The 18,340-nt window shown below is 35.8% G+C and overlaps 1 protein-coding gene across 1 annotated transcript in view; it reads left to right on the plus strand.

Moving 5' to 3' along the window:
* The first annotated feature begins 243 nt into the window (after positions 1-243).
* Positions 244-18,340, plus strand: part of CEP295 (centrosomal protein 295) — a 45,235-nt gene continuing 27,138 nt past the window's right edge. Inside the window, exons 1-9 of the mRNA XM_054577700.1 lie at positions 244-382; positions 3,538-3,671; positions 4,488-4,688; positions 6,523-6,647; positions 7,376-7,469; positions 9,474-9,569; positions 13,968-14,108; positions 16,571-16,754; positions 16,972-17,139. Coding sequence (XP_054433675.1) covers positions 244-382; positions 3,538-3,671; positions 4,488-4,688; positions 6,523-6,647; positions 7,376-7,469; positions 9,474-9,569; positions 13,968-14,108; positions 16,571-16,754; positions 16,972-17,139 — 1,282 coding nt within the window. The remainder of the gene's footprint in view (positions 383-3,537; positions 3,672-4,487; positions 4,689-6,522; positions 6,648-7,375; positions 7,470-9,473; positions 9,570-13,967; positions 14,109-16,570; positions 16,755-16,971; positions 17,140-18,340) is intronic.

Raw genomic sequence — 18,340 nt, forward strand, 5'->3', positions numbered from 1 at the left:
CCCTTTCTGGACCTCTATCTCGTGACCTGTGAAACCCGCACGATGAGAGACATGAAGTAAAACTTCAGAGCCGTGGTACGAGAAATAATGGGACTCTACGTAGGGCTAGTGCTTGCGCGTGTCCGTGCGCGTGCCCGTGCGCTTGGCGCGGGCTTTCCCGGCGCGGCCGTCCCGGCGGCCCCCGGGGGAGGCAGGAGCGGGCTGATTCCCGCGGTTTGGCCCCGCCATTGGCGGGCGGTTTGAATGACGGAAGTGACGGCGACTTGGCGATGGCCGCCCCGCAGGCGCAAGAACGGCTGTTGGGAAGCCGATTGGCGGCGGCGGCGGCCGGGCTCTTGCCAGTCTGAGCTGCGTTTCCTGGCTCCCGATTCCCGGTTCTCTGGTGAGTGATGGATGCCCCGGCTTCCCGCGCTCCCCGGCGTGCACGACTCCCTGGATCCTGGGACCTGGGCGTGTGTTCGGGAGGAAGGGGACGCAGGGAAGGCGCGGCGCCGCGAACGCAGCAAGGCCTGCGCATCTCAGGCCTCGGTGTGCTGCTTTCCCTGGCTCGGCTTGGGCTTCCTCCGTAGGGAGCTCGGGGACCTGAGGCGCGGCCGACCCAGACCCGCCTGTTCGTGCGAGAGGCCGCCCGGGGGGCCTTTGCATGTGTGGCTTTAAGCTTTTCCCGGGGTCGGGTGGCGCGAGGGTCCCTGAAGTTCCACATAATGGGCAACCGGGAGCGCCTCCGCTGTTGCTACTGCTGCTACAAACATCTCCGTGCATCCTGCCCACCCTGCCCGCAAGATCACCGTGGACGTGGCCTGACATCTGGTAGCTGCTTCAAACCGCCTGAGATCTTTTCATGCAGACAACGTGCCTTTTTTTTTTTTTTTTTTTTGTGTCTGTCACTTTTACTTTGTCAGGCATTAAGTCCTGCCCTAAACTGAGTTTTATAATATTAGGGAACGTTCGGGTCTTTAATACTGGGAAAACATTTGGTCGTGTCACATTCATTAAGTCACATAATCATCAGAACAACCTGTTGGGGTAGATACTACTTCCATTGTATAGTTTAATAAAAGGAGGCCAAAGTGACTGGCCAGTGTATTTCTGCTTTAAGTTGCAGTGTTGGGTCTTGAACCCAATCTTCTAAGTCCAGTATTTTGTGATTACGGTATGTCAGGTACCGTTTAACCTGAACAAAATCTTGCAAGATAAGTAAAAGCTCTCTTACTGGATAGCAGTAATATGTAGAATTTAAAAATCTATATTCATATGAGTGAGAGAACAGGGGGAAACTCTTCCTTGCAGTAGGATGCCCCATGTACGTGTAGAAAAAATAATAGAAACAGAAAATACCTTTGATAAATGGCACAGTAATTGTTTCAGACCATGAGCAACATGATATTTATATAGCCTCAACGATCTCTCCACCGGATACTTACAAAGGAAAAGTAGGAGAAACCTGGTAGGTAGATACCACCTTGACCACCTGATAAAATTCACATCGCCAGTAGTAAGACAGGTCAACCTATTTACCTCCCTCTGTGATGCACTGAGAAGAATGCATTATCACGTCTATGGTGTTCTCACCAAAAATGCAGAACCTGGTCCTAACCACAGGAGAAGCTTAAACAAATCCCAATTGAGGGAATTCGACAAAAATAACTGGCCAGTATTCTTCAAAAATGTCAAGATCTTGAAAAGAAAGACAGGCTGAGGAACTGTCCTAGATTAGAGGAGTTGAAGGAGACATGGAGACTTGCAGCCATGAGACTGAAGCGCCTGCATTCTGGAGTCCTTTGCATGGCCATTTCCCTCCTGGCTTCCCCCAGGGAGCAGCGGCCAGTGACTGAGCATGGCAGGCCTGTTCCAGAGGAACAAGGGGCTGTAGCTCAAGGACTCCGCAGAGGTGTTACTGAATCTTCTTTAGACGGCATGGCCATTTATTTAGGAGGCATCTACCCAAGTTACCTTCCTTCTTCCCTCAGGGTCAGGTTTGCATGGAAGTCTGAAGTGTTCTCAGCTTTTACCTGCTCTCTTCCCTTTTTTTTTCTGATACAGACATTTCCTGTAATAAAATCTCTGGGTTTAATCCCCAGGTTGGTATCTGCAGAGTACCACAACAATCAAATGCAGTATATTGCAATATTTCCCTTGGATTGGGTCCTAGCTCAGAAAATTAATAGGATAATTGGTGAAATTTGAAGGTTTTTAACTTATTCTGTAAATTTGTTAAAAGTATTGTGCCAGTGTTAATTTCCTGCTTTTGATTATTGTACTGTGGTGTTACTAAGATGTTAAAATTTAGAGAAGCTGGGGAAAATATATGGGAATTCTAATTATTTCCAAATATGTTACAATTCTTTTTAACGTTATATACAAGAGAAAATGGTTAGTCTCTCACATCTAGGTAAAAATAACAAATGTGTGCTTGTTTTCCTGTAATCCTCTAGCAAATGAAATGGTGAATATTCAACATTTTTGAAAATGGTAGGAATGGAAATGAGGAGGCATCAGAAGGACCTGCGGAAGTTTTTCAAATTACAGAAATTTACAGATTCTTACTTTCTTTCCATTTCTCTCCAGAAGCTTCCCCCAGATAAGGGGCATGTTAATCTAGGGAGCAAAATGAGAACACCCAAGTATTAACAGTACCATGAGAAAAATAGAACTGGAAATCTAAACATTCAACTCCAAACAGAATTGTTCCAAGAGAGAATTTTTAAAGTGATTATATATTGCTATGGCGGGGTGGCTCAGTTGGTTGAAGAGTTGTCACGTACACCAGAAGATTAAGGTTTCGATTCTGGGTCAGGGCACATACCTAGGTTGTGGGTTCAATTTCTGGTAAGGGTGTTTATGGGAGACAAACTGGTCCATGTTTCTCTCTGACAGCAATGTTTCTCACCCCCCCCCTCCTCTGTCTTAAATCAATAAAAGTATATCCACAGGTGAGGATTAAGAACAATAATAACAACATTTAAAAAAAGTAATTATTTAAAAATCACACCATTGTAATTTGTAGAAGAATTGTTTGTTGTTCAGGGGTTGATGTGATTTCATACCATACAATGACTTTTGGTGATCAGGTTGGGAAAACAGATTGGAAGTTGAATCTAGGGACAAAGAGTCCTTGCAGTTACAGCAGTCATGCTAGTTATGAGCAGGTTATTAAATTGTTAAATTGTAATTGTGAAAACATTTATTCTGTGCTAATACATTTTTTTATATTTAAGCTAAGTAAACTGGAAATCCCAATCAGTAGTAAGTCAGGTCCCAGATGCTCTAGGGCAAACAATAACCTGTTATCAATGGGGAAAATTTTTTGCAAGTAATTCTGATTATCCTCCACTTAATCCCTTCCCATGTATCTGAGAACCCACTGATTTGAGTGCTGAATTAATAATTGATATATGTGAATAAGTTGGACTTTGTTTACCCAAATTATCTTATTTGCATGTACGCAGCCCCTTAACTGTCAAATATATTAATATATATTTAAAAAATTACTTTGCTGTCCTTTAATAGACATTTTTCTTTTTAAAAAAAATTCAGAACCTTTATATTTAAAGAACACAGAAATGAAAAGAAAGGTAGTGAATGCTGGCAAGATGAGATTGAGTCCTAATGAGGAAGCCTTCATTTTAAAAGAAGATTTTGAGAGAAGACGAAAACTAAGATTGCTACAGGTAAGATTTATTTGTAAACAAGTTTCAAATTCTTTGTCTTCACCACATTATTAATTTTTTTAAATATTACAGTATTCTAAATAAAATGCTACATTTAAAAACCTTGCCTGGCTCTCTATAAGAGCTGGTTTTTGCATACTAACTAGTTTTGGAACATTTGAAAAATAGACCAAAATGGTAAATAGATTGAAGAAGAGTAGATTTGACAAGGATAGGGGTGATTTGACTCAATAATTATTGGAAGATAGTTCTTTAAATATTTTTAAAATAATGTGTAACTGATGAAAATTAGAGCAGGAAGATTAGAATGACTTTGAAGAAGACATACTGGAAAGATTATTAACTGCTGAAACAAATTTATTAAGACACTGTAGATTTTTCTTTTCTAGAAGTCTTTAGAGTAAGTTAAGTCTTTGTGAAGCATATTTTAGGTGCCATTCTGTCCCGAATTGGGGATGATATACTACAGATACAGAGTTCTCATCCTGGTCTATTTGTATTCATCTAGGCTGTGAATTTTGCTGAATAATGCTTAACCATTTTAGCCTCTTCAGTCTGGTTATTAGAATGATAATCACAGAACCATTATTGGGGCTTGGGGGGTATAATAGCTACTCATTTAGGAAACTTTAGAAGTTTTTTCTCTGTCATTTGGATTTTTTTTGTTTGTTTTACATGGAGCTTCACTAATAAAATGTGATTATTAGGAGAATTGATAGGCCTCAAGAGAGTTCATTTAAATTTCTGTTTCCAAATAGCTTTTCAAAAAAGTTTTACTACTTTCCTCATATAATCTATTAAATATTCATTCCTCAGGTTCGAGAACAAGAAAGAGATATCGCTTTACAGATAAGGGAAGATATAAAACAGAGGAGAAATCAGCAATTTACGCGTTTGGCAGAGGCACTAAGGGCAGAATGGGAAGAATCACAAACTCAGAAAATAAACAACCTGGAAAAATTGTATTTGGCTAGTTTAAGAAATATGGGAGAGGGACACCAACAAGCCAAAGAAAATGTAAGTGAACACTTATTCGACTGCATGTCTGTGGTAGTAATTTTGGTTAAAAATAAACTGTAGTTGTTAAATGCTTGTCTGAGAAAAATGTTTTCATATATAGAATTTGTTTTGAACAGCCTGAACTTTTTAAACATAATGTAATTTAAGAATGAAGTATCATTATTCTTCATGAGTATCATTATTCTTTTTCAATCTTTAACTGTTTGGGTAAATAAAGTAGTAACCATCTTAGTCAGAAGTTGCTATTTCGAGCAGATTCAGTGGGGTGAATTTAAGTTTCCCATTTTGTTATCATTCCTCATACCTCTAAAACATATGAGGTATTCCCAGAAGGTATACAGCCATGTAATATGAAAAATAGAGACATTTGGTGAAGAAGATACAAGATACAAGGAAAATTGTATATAGGACAGTCATGCCTCAGTCCCCTGAAAGTAGGCACCTTAGGACCTCACATAGTTCTCCCAATAACCATCAGCTGCCTTGTTGTATTTTCCTGGATCTCATTGATGGTCTGAAATCTCTTCCCTTTCAAAGGTGATTTTACTTTTGGGAAAAGCCAGAGGTTGCAGAGCACCAAATCCAGGCTCTAGGGGGGCTGAGTCCCTGGGTAATTTGGTGTTTCACCAAAAAACTCTGCAGGAGACGTGATGCATTAGCCGCCTTGTTGTGATGAAGCTGCCAATCACCGCTTGCCCATAGGGGCAGCCTTCCGCATCATCTGAATAGTTTCCAAGGAGGAATGTTCAAGCTTAATGCAAAATTTGATGCAGATTCATTGCTCTACTTGCTTGGTCATTTTGAATGTGATGCACACAGTACACATGCTCACTCAATGACATCTGCTGCCTCCACTGACTAGTACAGTGATGTCATCATTGTTCACACATGCACATACTAATCCACTCTCCTTGGCTGCCAGGTTACATCGATGTCATGCAGACCATTCTCATTATATTAACAATAGCTGGACTTTTTCTGACAGACTTTCTCATACATAGCTGAATGTAGATATACACATAGTAAAAATTCTTTGATGACTTTCAGCGAGGCAAAGTAGAACTTAACTCAGTATGTAAGACTGCTCTCTGAGCCTTATTTTGTTTATTGTGATTTATGGTTGGAAAATACAGGCATACCTTGGAGATATCGCAGGTTTGGTTCCAGACCACTGCAGTAGAGTGAGTCAGTGTGAATTGTTTGGTTTCCCGGTACATATAAATATTATGTTTATATTGTAGCCTAAGAAGCATATGATTGCTTTCTGTCTAATAAACAATGTGTATACCTTAACTAGAAAACACTTTAATGTTAAAATATGCTGGTCATCATCTGAGCCTGTTGGAAAAATGGTGCCAATAGATTTGTAACCACAAATCAGGGTTGCCACAAACCTTTAATTTGTAAAAAGTACACTTTCAAGTGCAATAACATGATGTGCGATGAAACAATGTATGACTGCTCTAGAGTACAGTCCCAGATAGTCACACAAAGTAAACAAGCTGGTTTCAAAGAAGACAAGTCTTTGATACCAGACCACTAGTGAGAAAAGGAAATATCTTTAAAGAATGTGACAATCAAATATGTTCCTCAGTCCCTGGTTTTAGTCTGTGTTTTTAGTAATGACCTCAAGTTCGGACATCAGATTTTTGTAGCTTCATTTGTGCTGCCATTAACTTTGTGCTTTAGTGCAGTGTTTCCTAAACTTGAGTCATTTGCATACCACATTAATAATTTTTGCCCTGACAGGGGTAGCAACCAAGGGCTGTACTGTGTAATATTACCTTTTAATCTCGTTTAACATGACTTAACATCTTACATATATTTTTAGGAACCTGATTTGAATGCTCTGGCACAGAGGGCAGCTGAAAGAAAAAGAAAAGCAGAAGTGAGGCATAAAGAGGCCTTAAAAATACAGAAAAATCAAAAAGAAATGTTAATGAAACAAAAAACCTGGTAAAGTAATAATTTTTACGGTATTCTCCACTGAAACTGATATAGTTAGAAGCAGAGGCTGTGCTGGGTATTGTTTCAGCAGTTAATAAAAGTTACAGTGTATTCATTGTGTTTGTTAACTTAGTTTAAAAATGATGCAGTAGGGGGTTGGTTTGCTTAGGTGAACATAGTAACAAATGAACTTCCTCTTCTAGCCTGACTTTAGCAACATTTACTACATTTATGTAGAAATGCATGGCAGTTCAGAATGTATGTCAACCAAAATCTGCCTCTGATGTAAAAAATAAATAAATAAATAAAATCAGTGTGATTAAGAACATTAGAAGAGGTTGTAGACTCTTTGGAAGTCATTAATGAGTATTTTTGCATAATGTTAAAAACGAAAGAGCCTGTTAATAGTAGCAGTCATTTTATACTGTGGCTAATTTTTATCAGTATTTCTTGTGGTTTTGTATTTTTACTTTAAAAACTACCCTAAACTAAGGAACTTGAGATGTTTGTTGGATTTGTCCCCACTATAGAGATTTATGTCTTTAGATACATGTCTTTGACTTGGTAAACGTTTTCTTACATGTCTCCTTTGTATAGAGTGTTTATTAAACAATAAACTGAGCCTGTGGGATCAGATTGGAGGGTTTTTTGAGATCCTATGAGTTTTATATTTTTAACCTAAAGGGTTGTACTGTAATATTATCTGAAAAAGTAATTTATGACATCTTTTTTTTAAGGCACATAAAAGCTCGAAAGGAAGCTCTGCTTGTGGAAAAAGAGAGATCTGCCAAAATTACAAGTCTGCCACCTCCTCCTCCAACTCTTTTTGAGGTGAATTACTTTGAGTGTTAAGAAGAACTAGGGTATAGTAATAATTCTTTACTATTAGAATTCAGTACAGGTCAAAATATCACTTACTTTAACTTAATTTTAATTGTACAAGTAACACATGAGTATATCTGGAGTATTTAAAAATAATACTAGTTATCACTTTACCCATAAATACTGAAGCATAATCTCTGATGTATAAAGACTTTTTTTTTTAGCACAATATTAATATTCCCAATATCTTCTAAAACAGTTTTTGTTCAGTTTTCCTCAGTTGTGTCAATATATTTTTATAGTTTGAAAACCTGTAATCTTTCTGGTTTTTTAAAAAAACTGAATAGTTTGGCTGTTTTTAAAAAAATACCCTTTTTAAAAAAATAAAAGCAACTGGATTATTTGCTCTGTAGACTTCCACATTCAGGATTTAGCCATTGTAAACAGTTACCATGTAATAAGATAAAGAAATTAGGTTAGTATAAGTTAATAAATTTACACAAGATTACGTAAAATGATGAGAGAGTTCTCTATGGGAGTAAAATGTGTGCTTTTGTGATTTGGAGCTTATTTTTGAAAAAACATTTAATTTATTAAGTGAAGTAGAAATTAATTTTAATAGGTATTGATTGATTCTCTTGTTCACATCAGCTTTTTGTGGTTATTGAGATGGCTCTTTGGATCTAAAGAGATAAGTAGAAAAGACAAGACCTATACAAATACAGGGATGTCTAATTTAGTTGTGTATTCAGGTATAGTTTATGTATGTGTGATCATCATAAGTATCTGATATTTGCCTCTTAAGCCTTTCATGTTGTGAGCCTTCCTGCTTTTATGTTGAGCCATCTGCCATGCAACATTTGATCCAGCCAAGCAAGATTCAAATGGAAGAGTCAGATTTCAGTCACTCCCTCGGTCCTGTGTAAAAGGCAGGCAGTATTTTATCCACGATGCCTTGATTTACCTTTGTCATTATTTCTAATGTTCCCAAACAAACCAAAATTAAAAGTTTACAAAAAGCCAGAAAAACTCTCTGCATGATTTGGGAAATGTGAATTATATGTTGGATGTGTACTATCCCCTGCTCCCAACTTTTTATTATGAAAATTTTCAAAATGCAGAGAAATTAGAAGAGTACAGTGAATAGCTATTTGCATTGTGTAGATTTCAAATGGTGCGTATTTATGTATACATTTGAATGTAAATTATAAAGATGATATTTCACCCTAAATACTTCTTCATGCTTCTTGTAAGAGTAAGGATGTTCTCTTATGAAGCCACAATAACACCTTAAAAATATTAACATTAGTTTCTTAAATCCATCTAATATTTAGTCTACTATCAAAATTCTCCAATTGCCCCTAAATTATCTTATCTTACAGCTTTTTTTTTTTTAAATACAAGGATCTAAGTCAAGATTCACTTACTGCTTCTGCTTGTTTTGTCTTTTTGGTCTCTTAGTGTAGGACATCATCTCCCCCAACCCTAGCCAAGTCTTTTATTTCAGACTCTTTGAAGGGATAGTTTGAAGAGACTAGAGCTTCTCGTATTCTGTATTTGTCTGGTTTGGTTGCAGTGGTGACTACAAGACATAGTCATCATAAAGGTATTTTTCTCTCTTCAATTACTAAGTAATCTGGAACATACTGTGGCACCAGAAAGGTCTCTATCATCCTTCTACATTTATTCATTGGACTACTTCTGTTTGAAAAAAGAAAAGAGGACTTTCTCCTGTCAGTGAGCATGAGCCAGCATACCAAATGATCAAACTTGGAATCAGTAATAGTGGAGCAACTTACCATGTGCCTCCTGATGTGATATATTAAACTACACAGCATCTAGATTTTAAACCTAAATTCCAGTTTAATGAAAAGTCAGCACATGATCCCATGTGAAAGTAGGAATAAAGATAATTGATGAAAACAGAATTGTTTTTTTTTGTATTGGATCCAGCTTTAAATGAAAATTAATGCTGTTAATCTAACAATCTATTTTCTATGTTCTATTTTTCAGAACATTGAAATAAAGAGAATTTCTAATGTGAAAACTAGTAGTTCTACCTACCATCATCTTTCCACTTTTGTGAATAGAGAGATAGACACAAAACAGGTGATTGACTTAATATTTGTTCATGACCCTCACTTTATTATTTCTCTGTTCATTGAATTGAGTTACATCTTGGTTCTTTGTATGTTGTTCCCAGATGTCAAAATTTGAACAACTCTACTAACCATCATTGAGTAATAATGATTTTGAAATCTTTCAGAAATGCTTTCAATCACATGTTGTTTAATGTGAATGAAGTTTGATAAGAATGAAAGGAGTTGGCTGTTTAGAAGGTTGTATTTTAAAATAGCATATTATAAAACTTTTATCAAAAAAATAATACATGCTCTGTGAAAATTTTGGAATTATACACACAAGCTTGAACTGTAAGAAAAATACCTCTGAGTCTATCATCAAAAGGAAATGTGGTTAATTACATTAAAGAATTCATTATAGTCTCTATATAAATATATATACACACTTTTCAAAACATATTTAGCAAGTACTTAATATTACATCAAAGAATTTACTTAACCATTTTTCAATCTTTTCTTCTGTAAATGATGCAAATATAATGTACATTTTTTTCTACAAACCCGATTGTGTTTAGAACAGGTTCCTAGAATAGAAATCACTGGTTCCAGACTATAACATTAGCTATAGATACTTAATATAGGTCATTAAATTGCCTCTAAAAAGCGTGAGCAATTTGTGAGAATAGCCATCTTACTACACCCTTGTCTATATGGAATATTATGGTTTAAAATTTTTTTTGCCAGTCTTAAGAATGACACGTGCTCTCTTGTTACTATAATTATTTCTTTGTAACAGTAGGTTTTACTTTTTTTCATGTCAGATATATTGGGCTACTAGGAAAATAAGTTTTTTCAATATAGCATTCATATGGAGTTTGGAATGCAACAAATAAACATTTTGGTTGACTGCTTAATAGCAGGTGTTAAAATCAATATTCGGTCAAGACCTAAAATGAGCAGCAGCATCATCATAGAATTAACTTATAAGAAATAAGAATAAATCCTGGGATTTTAAAATTATAAATGTTGTCACAACCTCAATATTATTATACTACAGGAGCAATAACCAGTCTGTTGCTAACTTGCTCTTGTGGTTACTGCATTTTTGCAGTTTTATGTAGATTTATCTCTCACTCAATAGATTTACCTCAATTAAGATTGATAAAGACCTTTTTTTTTGTTCTAGCTTTAGTGTAGGATACAGCTGATGGTGTTAGAGTAAATTACTAAACTTTTCCCCTGATAGTAACTAAAAGACATACCTCCTCTTCACTTTCCAGACTTGAAGACTGGATCAGTAGTTATAATGCAGTTTTATAGAAGCAGTACCACAAATTAATGCATTCTAATATTCTCTTTTATTTGCTTCTTCACACCACCACCTAGGAAAACTCTACCCTTAAACCTTGGGTTTAAAATGTGACAGTGGAACAATGTGCTTAGTTTTCATGATAAGAAAATTACGTCTGTGTTTATATCTGCATCTGACCTTATATCACATGCACAATAATTTAGCATCTTTCCTGGAATAGAAAGATAGGATCTTTGCAGCAGGTAGCCTGTAAAAAATACTTGCACTCTTTGCATATATTTTTGGTTATTTCTTAATTAGCTTTTTGCAAATAAACTAGTTTCATTTGTTCAATCAGCTTTTTTAACATTGTAAGAGCTGGTATTATAGATTTGAATATCCTGTTAACTAACTTCTAAGATCTCTTGTATGCCACTAAATTTGTCTTTGGCTGAAGAATGATGAAAGTGACCTGCTATATTCCTGCTAGAGCCAGTAATTCTCTGTGTTTTGCTATATTTACTTTTTATACACACAACTAAACAAAACGTCATATACTTGAAATTCCTAAATTACTCATGGTCTTCATCATGCTTGTTTATCCTTTGTCAATGACAGTTACCTAGTTTAAAAATGAATTTTTTATTCTAGAAATATTTTTCCAATCAGAGCCATTATATTGGTTGCTGTGAGACCCAGGAATGTCTGCAGATAAGTAAAGCAGAAAAGTTAAATTCATTAATCAAAAAAATTTTGATCTAAATATCTGTACAAGATAAATAATAATATTTATTATTTTGTGCACTGCAGGTTACAATTCATGAAGAAGTTTTTTAGAAATATGTTTTCTCAAAAGACTTTTTGCTTAGGATTCACAGTTTTTACAAATTTTACATACCTTTTGAGTTAAGTTACTGAAAAGGGAATCTAACAATTATTTCAATGAGATTTTTGTTTGAATTTCTAATTGCACTGACACAAATTTGTAAAGGATTTTCTTCCTAAAGCATTCTCGTAAAATCTTGTTTTGAGTTTGGGCAGTAAGAATAAAATTCAGGGTACCTAATTTTTCTCTAACTCTTTATTTTCTTTATATCCTTCATAGTCCTCATTGTGTCTGGACTTAATAAGTTAATCATGAATGTTGTATATTTTAAAATTTTCCCTCCCTTAAAATTTTGATTTACCAGAATTGACATTCTGCTTTTAATTTACCCTTAAATGGCATGAAGAATTCCCAACTATTTTTTTTTTTTTTAACATCATGGCCTAAGTGGAATGAAATATCGTTCCTAAAGGTTGTTTAATGTTATGTATATTAATGCACTAAGTAATTTTATGGAAATTATAATTTTGGTTTAATTAAATCTTTATTGTTTTGTCTGGCATATTTAGATTTGCATAAATATTTATTGGCTTAAAACTTTAACAATTTAACAATATTTTTCATGAAGTTTGGACAGTGCACTCTTTCTTAATATATTAACATCAGTTTCTACCTATTTATTTCACTATTTGAGAGTTTTAAATAATTTTACATGCATACTTAATAGCTTTCATTGTTGTCATTAATCACTGTTTCAACTGACCAATAGAATTTTTTGGTTTTTTTCCTGACCAATAGAACTTTAGCATATATAATACATAAGATTTTTACTTAAAGTTATATTTAGACTGTTTACTTGAAAGTGAATGTTCAGATATAATCAGATTATGTGCCTCTCCCCTCTGTTATTATCACTATTGTTATGTTCATGAATATGATGACTATACAATTACATAATCATTGGTTATGCACAACTTCTAGGAAACCAGAAATTATATTAAAGTAGGTGTTTTTGGGAATTTGGCCATCTTGAAGTTGAAGCCAAGAGTGGATGTTGGCTGAAAATGAAAGACAAACCTCAGTGCTTCCCTAAATGACTTTCATGACCATTGATGTTTGTAGTTTCTTTACTACTAGCTTAGTGGGTGTTTACCTTTCAACATTAGTTGTTTCAATGGGATTTCTTTACTTAACAAAAAATGAGAAAGAAATGTGTTTGGATGAGTGTAGTTCAGTGATTTTCAACCTTTTTCATCTCAGCACATGTGAGGGGGGACCCAAAAAATGTGGAATTTATTTATAAAAAGTTGTGTATTTACTCTTACATGTGTAAACTTCAGTCACCTTCAAAGTACTCTCCATTTGATGCAACACTCCTATCGAGACTTTTTTTCCATTGCTCAAAACAGTTTTTAAACGTATTAATGCCTTTTAGTGCTTCTGCTGTTTTTTGTTTCACCTTTTCCAAATTGGTAAAACCTTTCCCTTTGAGAGAGGACATATTGGCAAAATGTTTCCCTTTGAGAGAGGACTTTTTTCATCTGGGGAAACACAGAAAAAGGCTCAGGGTGAGATTGGGTGAATGGGGAGGGTGGGGCATGGGTTATGCTGTTTTTGGTCAAAAACCGCTGAACACTCAGCACAGAGTGGGCAGGTGCACTCGTAAATCGCCTGTCACGAAGTGGGCAAATACGCTAAAAGAGTCTTCAAAAAATTCACTGAAGCTGAACACTGTCTCTCACAACAACGCCAGCTGGTACACTGATACAGTTGGGTTCCTAGAACACTCACCTAGCGAGGGAAGCCTGTACCTCAAGGGACCTGCCCTCCAGAAGATAATTCTGTTTTTTGGGAGTCCCCACTCTTATAAACTAATTACTAAAATTTTGTGGCACATCAAGAAATATATTTTTTGCCAATATGACAAAAATATAGGTACAATTTTGATTCATTCATGCCAGATGCCTATTGTTGTGTTGGCTGTTGTCATTTTTTATTTGACAGTCTTAAGGGAAAAGAGGTCAGTGCACCTGAATAAACAGTCAATTATTGCATGTTTTAAAAATTCTGGTGGCACACTAGTTGACAATCACTGGTATAGTATAATCTGGTTTGAAATGAACAACCTGTAAAACTTTAACAATTTCATCTTTTTCATACATGCTATTGATAATTGTGGGCATCTAAAAATACAACTGTTATCTAATTTTATATAAGTAGAAAAACATGACTTTAAAGGTTTGGGGTTCTTTGTTATCTCTTTGTTTTATACTTTTAAATTGCCTAAAATATTACTGATTGACTGCTAGCCAGATCCTCATTTGGCTGCTGAAGAAGAAGCTAAAAGACTGGAAGAAGTACAAAAACAAGCAGCGAAGGAGAGAATGGAACAAAGTGAAAAGGCACATGTACGGGGTTTCCAGGCAATGAAAAAGATCCATTTGGCTCAAGTAAGAATTAAATTCTGGCTGTGACCACTATTTCAATGAGATTTTTGTTTGAATTTCTAATTGCACTGACACAAATTTGTAAAGGATTTTCTTCCTAAAGCATTCTTGTAAAATCTTGTTTTGAGTTTGGGCAGTAAGAATAAAATTCAGGGCATTGCAGAACCAATAGCATTGCAGAACTTATTAGTGAATAGGCCCACAGGAGGTATGAAGAATGCAAAAAATAGAGTCTCTGAGTCATAAGACTTCAAATTTCCCAGCTTTTACCTCTTGTTTCAAATGGGTGATGCTATTTTTACTTACAGTATATTGCTGTTCTAACATCTTTACTAATGACAATTTTATTAAAAGTTAAATATTTTAATCAGTTCAAAAATAGCCTGAGGAGAAATGAATCGCTTTTCTAATTATTTGAATTGCATTTGTGTTCTCTGTGTTTTAGAATTCAATTCATTAAACATTTATTGAGCAAAGCGCATGTTGGCTTCACAGTGTTGATTCAAAGGTAGAGTCATAATCCTTGCTGTCAAGGAGCTTTGAAAATGACTGTTGCAAACCTGCAAAATACACGTAATGAAAACTGGCTTAACAGTTTTAGCTTCACTTTTGTAATGCCTATTAAATAAGGTTTATTCTTGAAACAGCATGAAAATGATTCATCTTTTTAAAAGTCTGATTTTATGTTCCAAATTTGACTCATGATTTGGATGTTTTAAATGCTCATCTGAGCAAGTTTTTAAGTGCTTCTCTGGGAATTAAATACCTGTCTTTTTAAAATTAAATTTATTGGTAAAATGCCCATCTTACTACAGTTAATTTGTATAGTTTGAACTGAATTATGACCTTCTCCATAAAATTTTAGCTTTCATAAACTGGGAATAAATTATGGCTAAAATATCTGAATGTCTGAATTATTATCAGTAACTCTCATCTAAGGCTTAAACCTATAGAAAAAAAAGTGTGGAAGCACTGTAAACCTCTCCACAAATCAGTAGTGTCTAATGGTAAAATAGGTGGACTCCATAGTCAGCCTGGATTTTTGTCCCTTCCCTCCTTAGCTGTTTGATCCTTAGGCAGGTTAGCTAACCTCTGAATTGTTTCGTCATTTGTTTTGTGAGGATTAAGTGAGTTTAATAAAGCCCCTAGAATTGTACCTCGAATTTCGTAAGTTCACAGTAAATGCCATTGGTGATGGGAGTTGTTATTATAAGTAATCAAGTAGAAAAATAAGCCAAGTTTTCAGTGAGCCAGAAGTAGTATACTTATTCAAATAACTTTGAAGTTAATTTAATGAGATAGTTGAAACTTAACATAAATGAATTTGTTCATAATTTGATTCTTTTTCAGGGCATGGCAAAAAAATTCATCTCTAAATGATAAAACATTTAAAACTTTACATGAGACTAAGTAGTATGTGTATGTTATCACTTGACTCTTTGTTATACAGGCTGTCCACCTTTTTGTAGACTTAGTGTCTCTTGTACAAAAATGCATCACAGCTGTGCAGTCTCATTACAGTTAGAGCGTTTCCTTTCCCCATCTGAAGCTTTCTACTGTAGACCATTGTGCCCTGGGTTCTTATTTCCTCCTAGTGTCTATTGTAACTAGCGTTTGGCCTCTACTTGCCTTTTTAGCTTTATATTTTTTCCTTGAATAACTTTGTCCTCTGTGTCCTAGCTATACATGAACAACGTACTTTTTCTGAATACCCTATGCCTTCATTTCCATACTTTGGTGCTGTGGTGGTTATTTCTGTATTGTATTCCATCTCCTCCTCCCCACTTTTATCTGGCTAAATCCTCATCCCAAGGAATCAGAGGTCTCTAACGCTCCCTCTGTAGCCTCCACCACCAGAATTCACAGGTACTTGAAACTCTTGCTTAACTTCCAAATTAGCCAGACTCTTTATGCTTAAAGAGATACATACAGATCCACTTGAATCATGATGATTCCTAACAGTCTGAAGTAACAAGTATTATCTGTTAGACCACTGCCATTCTGGGTCTTGGTGCTTACCTGAGACTGGTATATGTTGCTGTCTTCATGGAGAACTGGTACAGAGTACATTGCAGGACATTCTGTATAAGTTACGTGGCAACTTACATAGAACCTAACGTCATGATTTTTCTGAGAAAGGAGAACTGTAACTTTTGAAGCTTGTGGCCTAGTCAGGACCACCTGCCATCTTAGAGTACAATACTTAATAACAACACTAATTCCCTGTTTGTTGGTCTCTAGGTTAGGGGTGGGATTGTATCTCTAACATCAAAAATGGTATCTGACATTTAGTAAATATTTTTTGAATGAATAAATTACTGTCTCTTTGGGTCATACAAATGGTAGAGGAGGGACGGGAACCCCAGGCCCTGTTTCTCATGATTTCTTCACTTTTCTCTCACTGTTAATGTTACTGTCCAGTTTGTGACTCAGCTGTTGCTAATCAATTCCCTTTATTCTTGAAGAACCAAGAGAAACTAATGAAAGAACTCAAACAGCTACAACAAGAGGACCTGGCACGTCGGAGACGGACTGTCGCACAGATGCCCCCACAGCTAGTTGAACTTCCATACAAACGCAGTGAAATGAAGGAAGACTGGCAGAGAGAGCTGGAATTTGCCTTCGAAGACATGTACAATGCAGACAGGAGTAAGATATTTTCCATAAACTTTAAATGATGCTTTTAACTTTTGGTGGGAAAATACATTTGTATTGATGAAGCAGCTTTTGTTTTGAAATGAGTTGTCCACTTGAAAGAAGAGGTCATACTTTAGACTTAGAAACTATAATGGCATTTAAATGTTTATGCTCAAGTTCTTTTTAGTCATTTTGGAATAGAAACATATCTCTGTATTTCTTTATTGAGAGGTGAAAGGAAACCTGATTTTGCACATTGAACCAGAGCCTTTGCCCACTGTGACTGATCAGATCCAAGATGAAGAATTGGACCTTTCAATGGAACAAGAAAATTTAGATGAAACTGAAAACCCCCCAGTGACAGCTGCTGAAATGATATGTTCTAATGAAGCAGACGGTAAGAACTTCTTCAGAATTGAACATTACAGTGTTTCATAGAACAAAATGCTAATCGTTTGCCAACAATTAGAAAACTTTGGTCTAATTTAAGTGCAAACAGTGACTAATGCTAATAGGAACGATGAAAGGAAGAAAGAGTATTTTTACAGATTTCCATTATTAAAGATCATTTTCATATACATAGGAGGAAAGTTCTTTTATTGATATGTACATATAGTCTGAAGATTTTTTAGGCTATTTGGTTTAGATGCTTAATTCTAAATTCATTTGAAATGTCAGTATTTCTTTAGATTTTCACAAAGCACCAAAGACGTCCTACTGTGTTAATTATAGCTGGGCACTTCATGTGTAATGATGCGTAGCATGCACTTAGATCTCTTCTACACTGCAACTTTATCTTCACCATTCTAAACCTTTTTATTGGGCTGTCACACAGGTACTTAAAACTCAGTGTCTTAACAGTATATTGATTATCTTTTGCCTCTTGAAACTTGTCTATCTTCTTCATCCTTCGTAAATGATACCACAGGCTGCTGTTATCCAAGCCCGACCAATGAGTTACCTCTAATGCTTCCCTCTCTTTTACTCTATATCTCCTTAGAGACCAAATCTTCATTTTGATCTCTTTTACCCCTGTTCCTACTAGTACGGCCTAGGTTCAAAATCATTCAGGCTTTCTTAACATTTCTACTTCACACTGTGAATAGGTAGCCCTTTGGGCGTCCAACTTCATGTGAGTCTCCTATTGGACTCCTTGAGGGAGAGCCCTAGGTATTATCCCTGATGTTAGGCCCACACTGCTGTGCAGACAAAGTGTGAGGTTATTGTGGTTTGCATAAATTTCGGAATATGGTTTCAGGGCTCGTTCCTTTCCAGAATTCCCATTTAAGTTTCATTTCTGGCCCCTGTAGAATCTTATTTTTTTGCCAGATCAGAGTCTTTAAGAAGATACTTTACTATTTCGTCCAGCTCTTTTAATTTTTTTCCATTGGGAATATCATTCAGATCTCTAGTTTGACAGGGTTGCAAGTCTTGCCTTATCTAAAGGGACAGTTCCGCATCAACTCATGCTGATTCCATTTGGGAGTGCTGGCTTGGTGTTGCCAACTCTTGATTTTTCAAAAAAACTTAGGAATATTGTTATTTTTAACGTCCTTATTTTTAAATATTGTCAGTTAATTTATTTCTTTAAAGTGAGT

The sequence above is a fragment of the Pteronotus mesoamericanus genome, unplaced genomic scaffold (assembly GCF_021234165.1).
Source record: "Pteronotus mesoamericanus isolate MK-2021 breed Mesoamerican mustached bat unplaced genomic scaffold, CSHL_Meso_final contig_457, whole genome shotgun sequence".
Classification (NCBI taxonomy): Eukaryota; Metazoa; Chordata; class Mammalia; order Chiroptera; family Mormoopidae; genus Pteronotus; species Pteronotus mesoamericanus.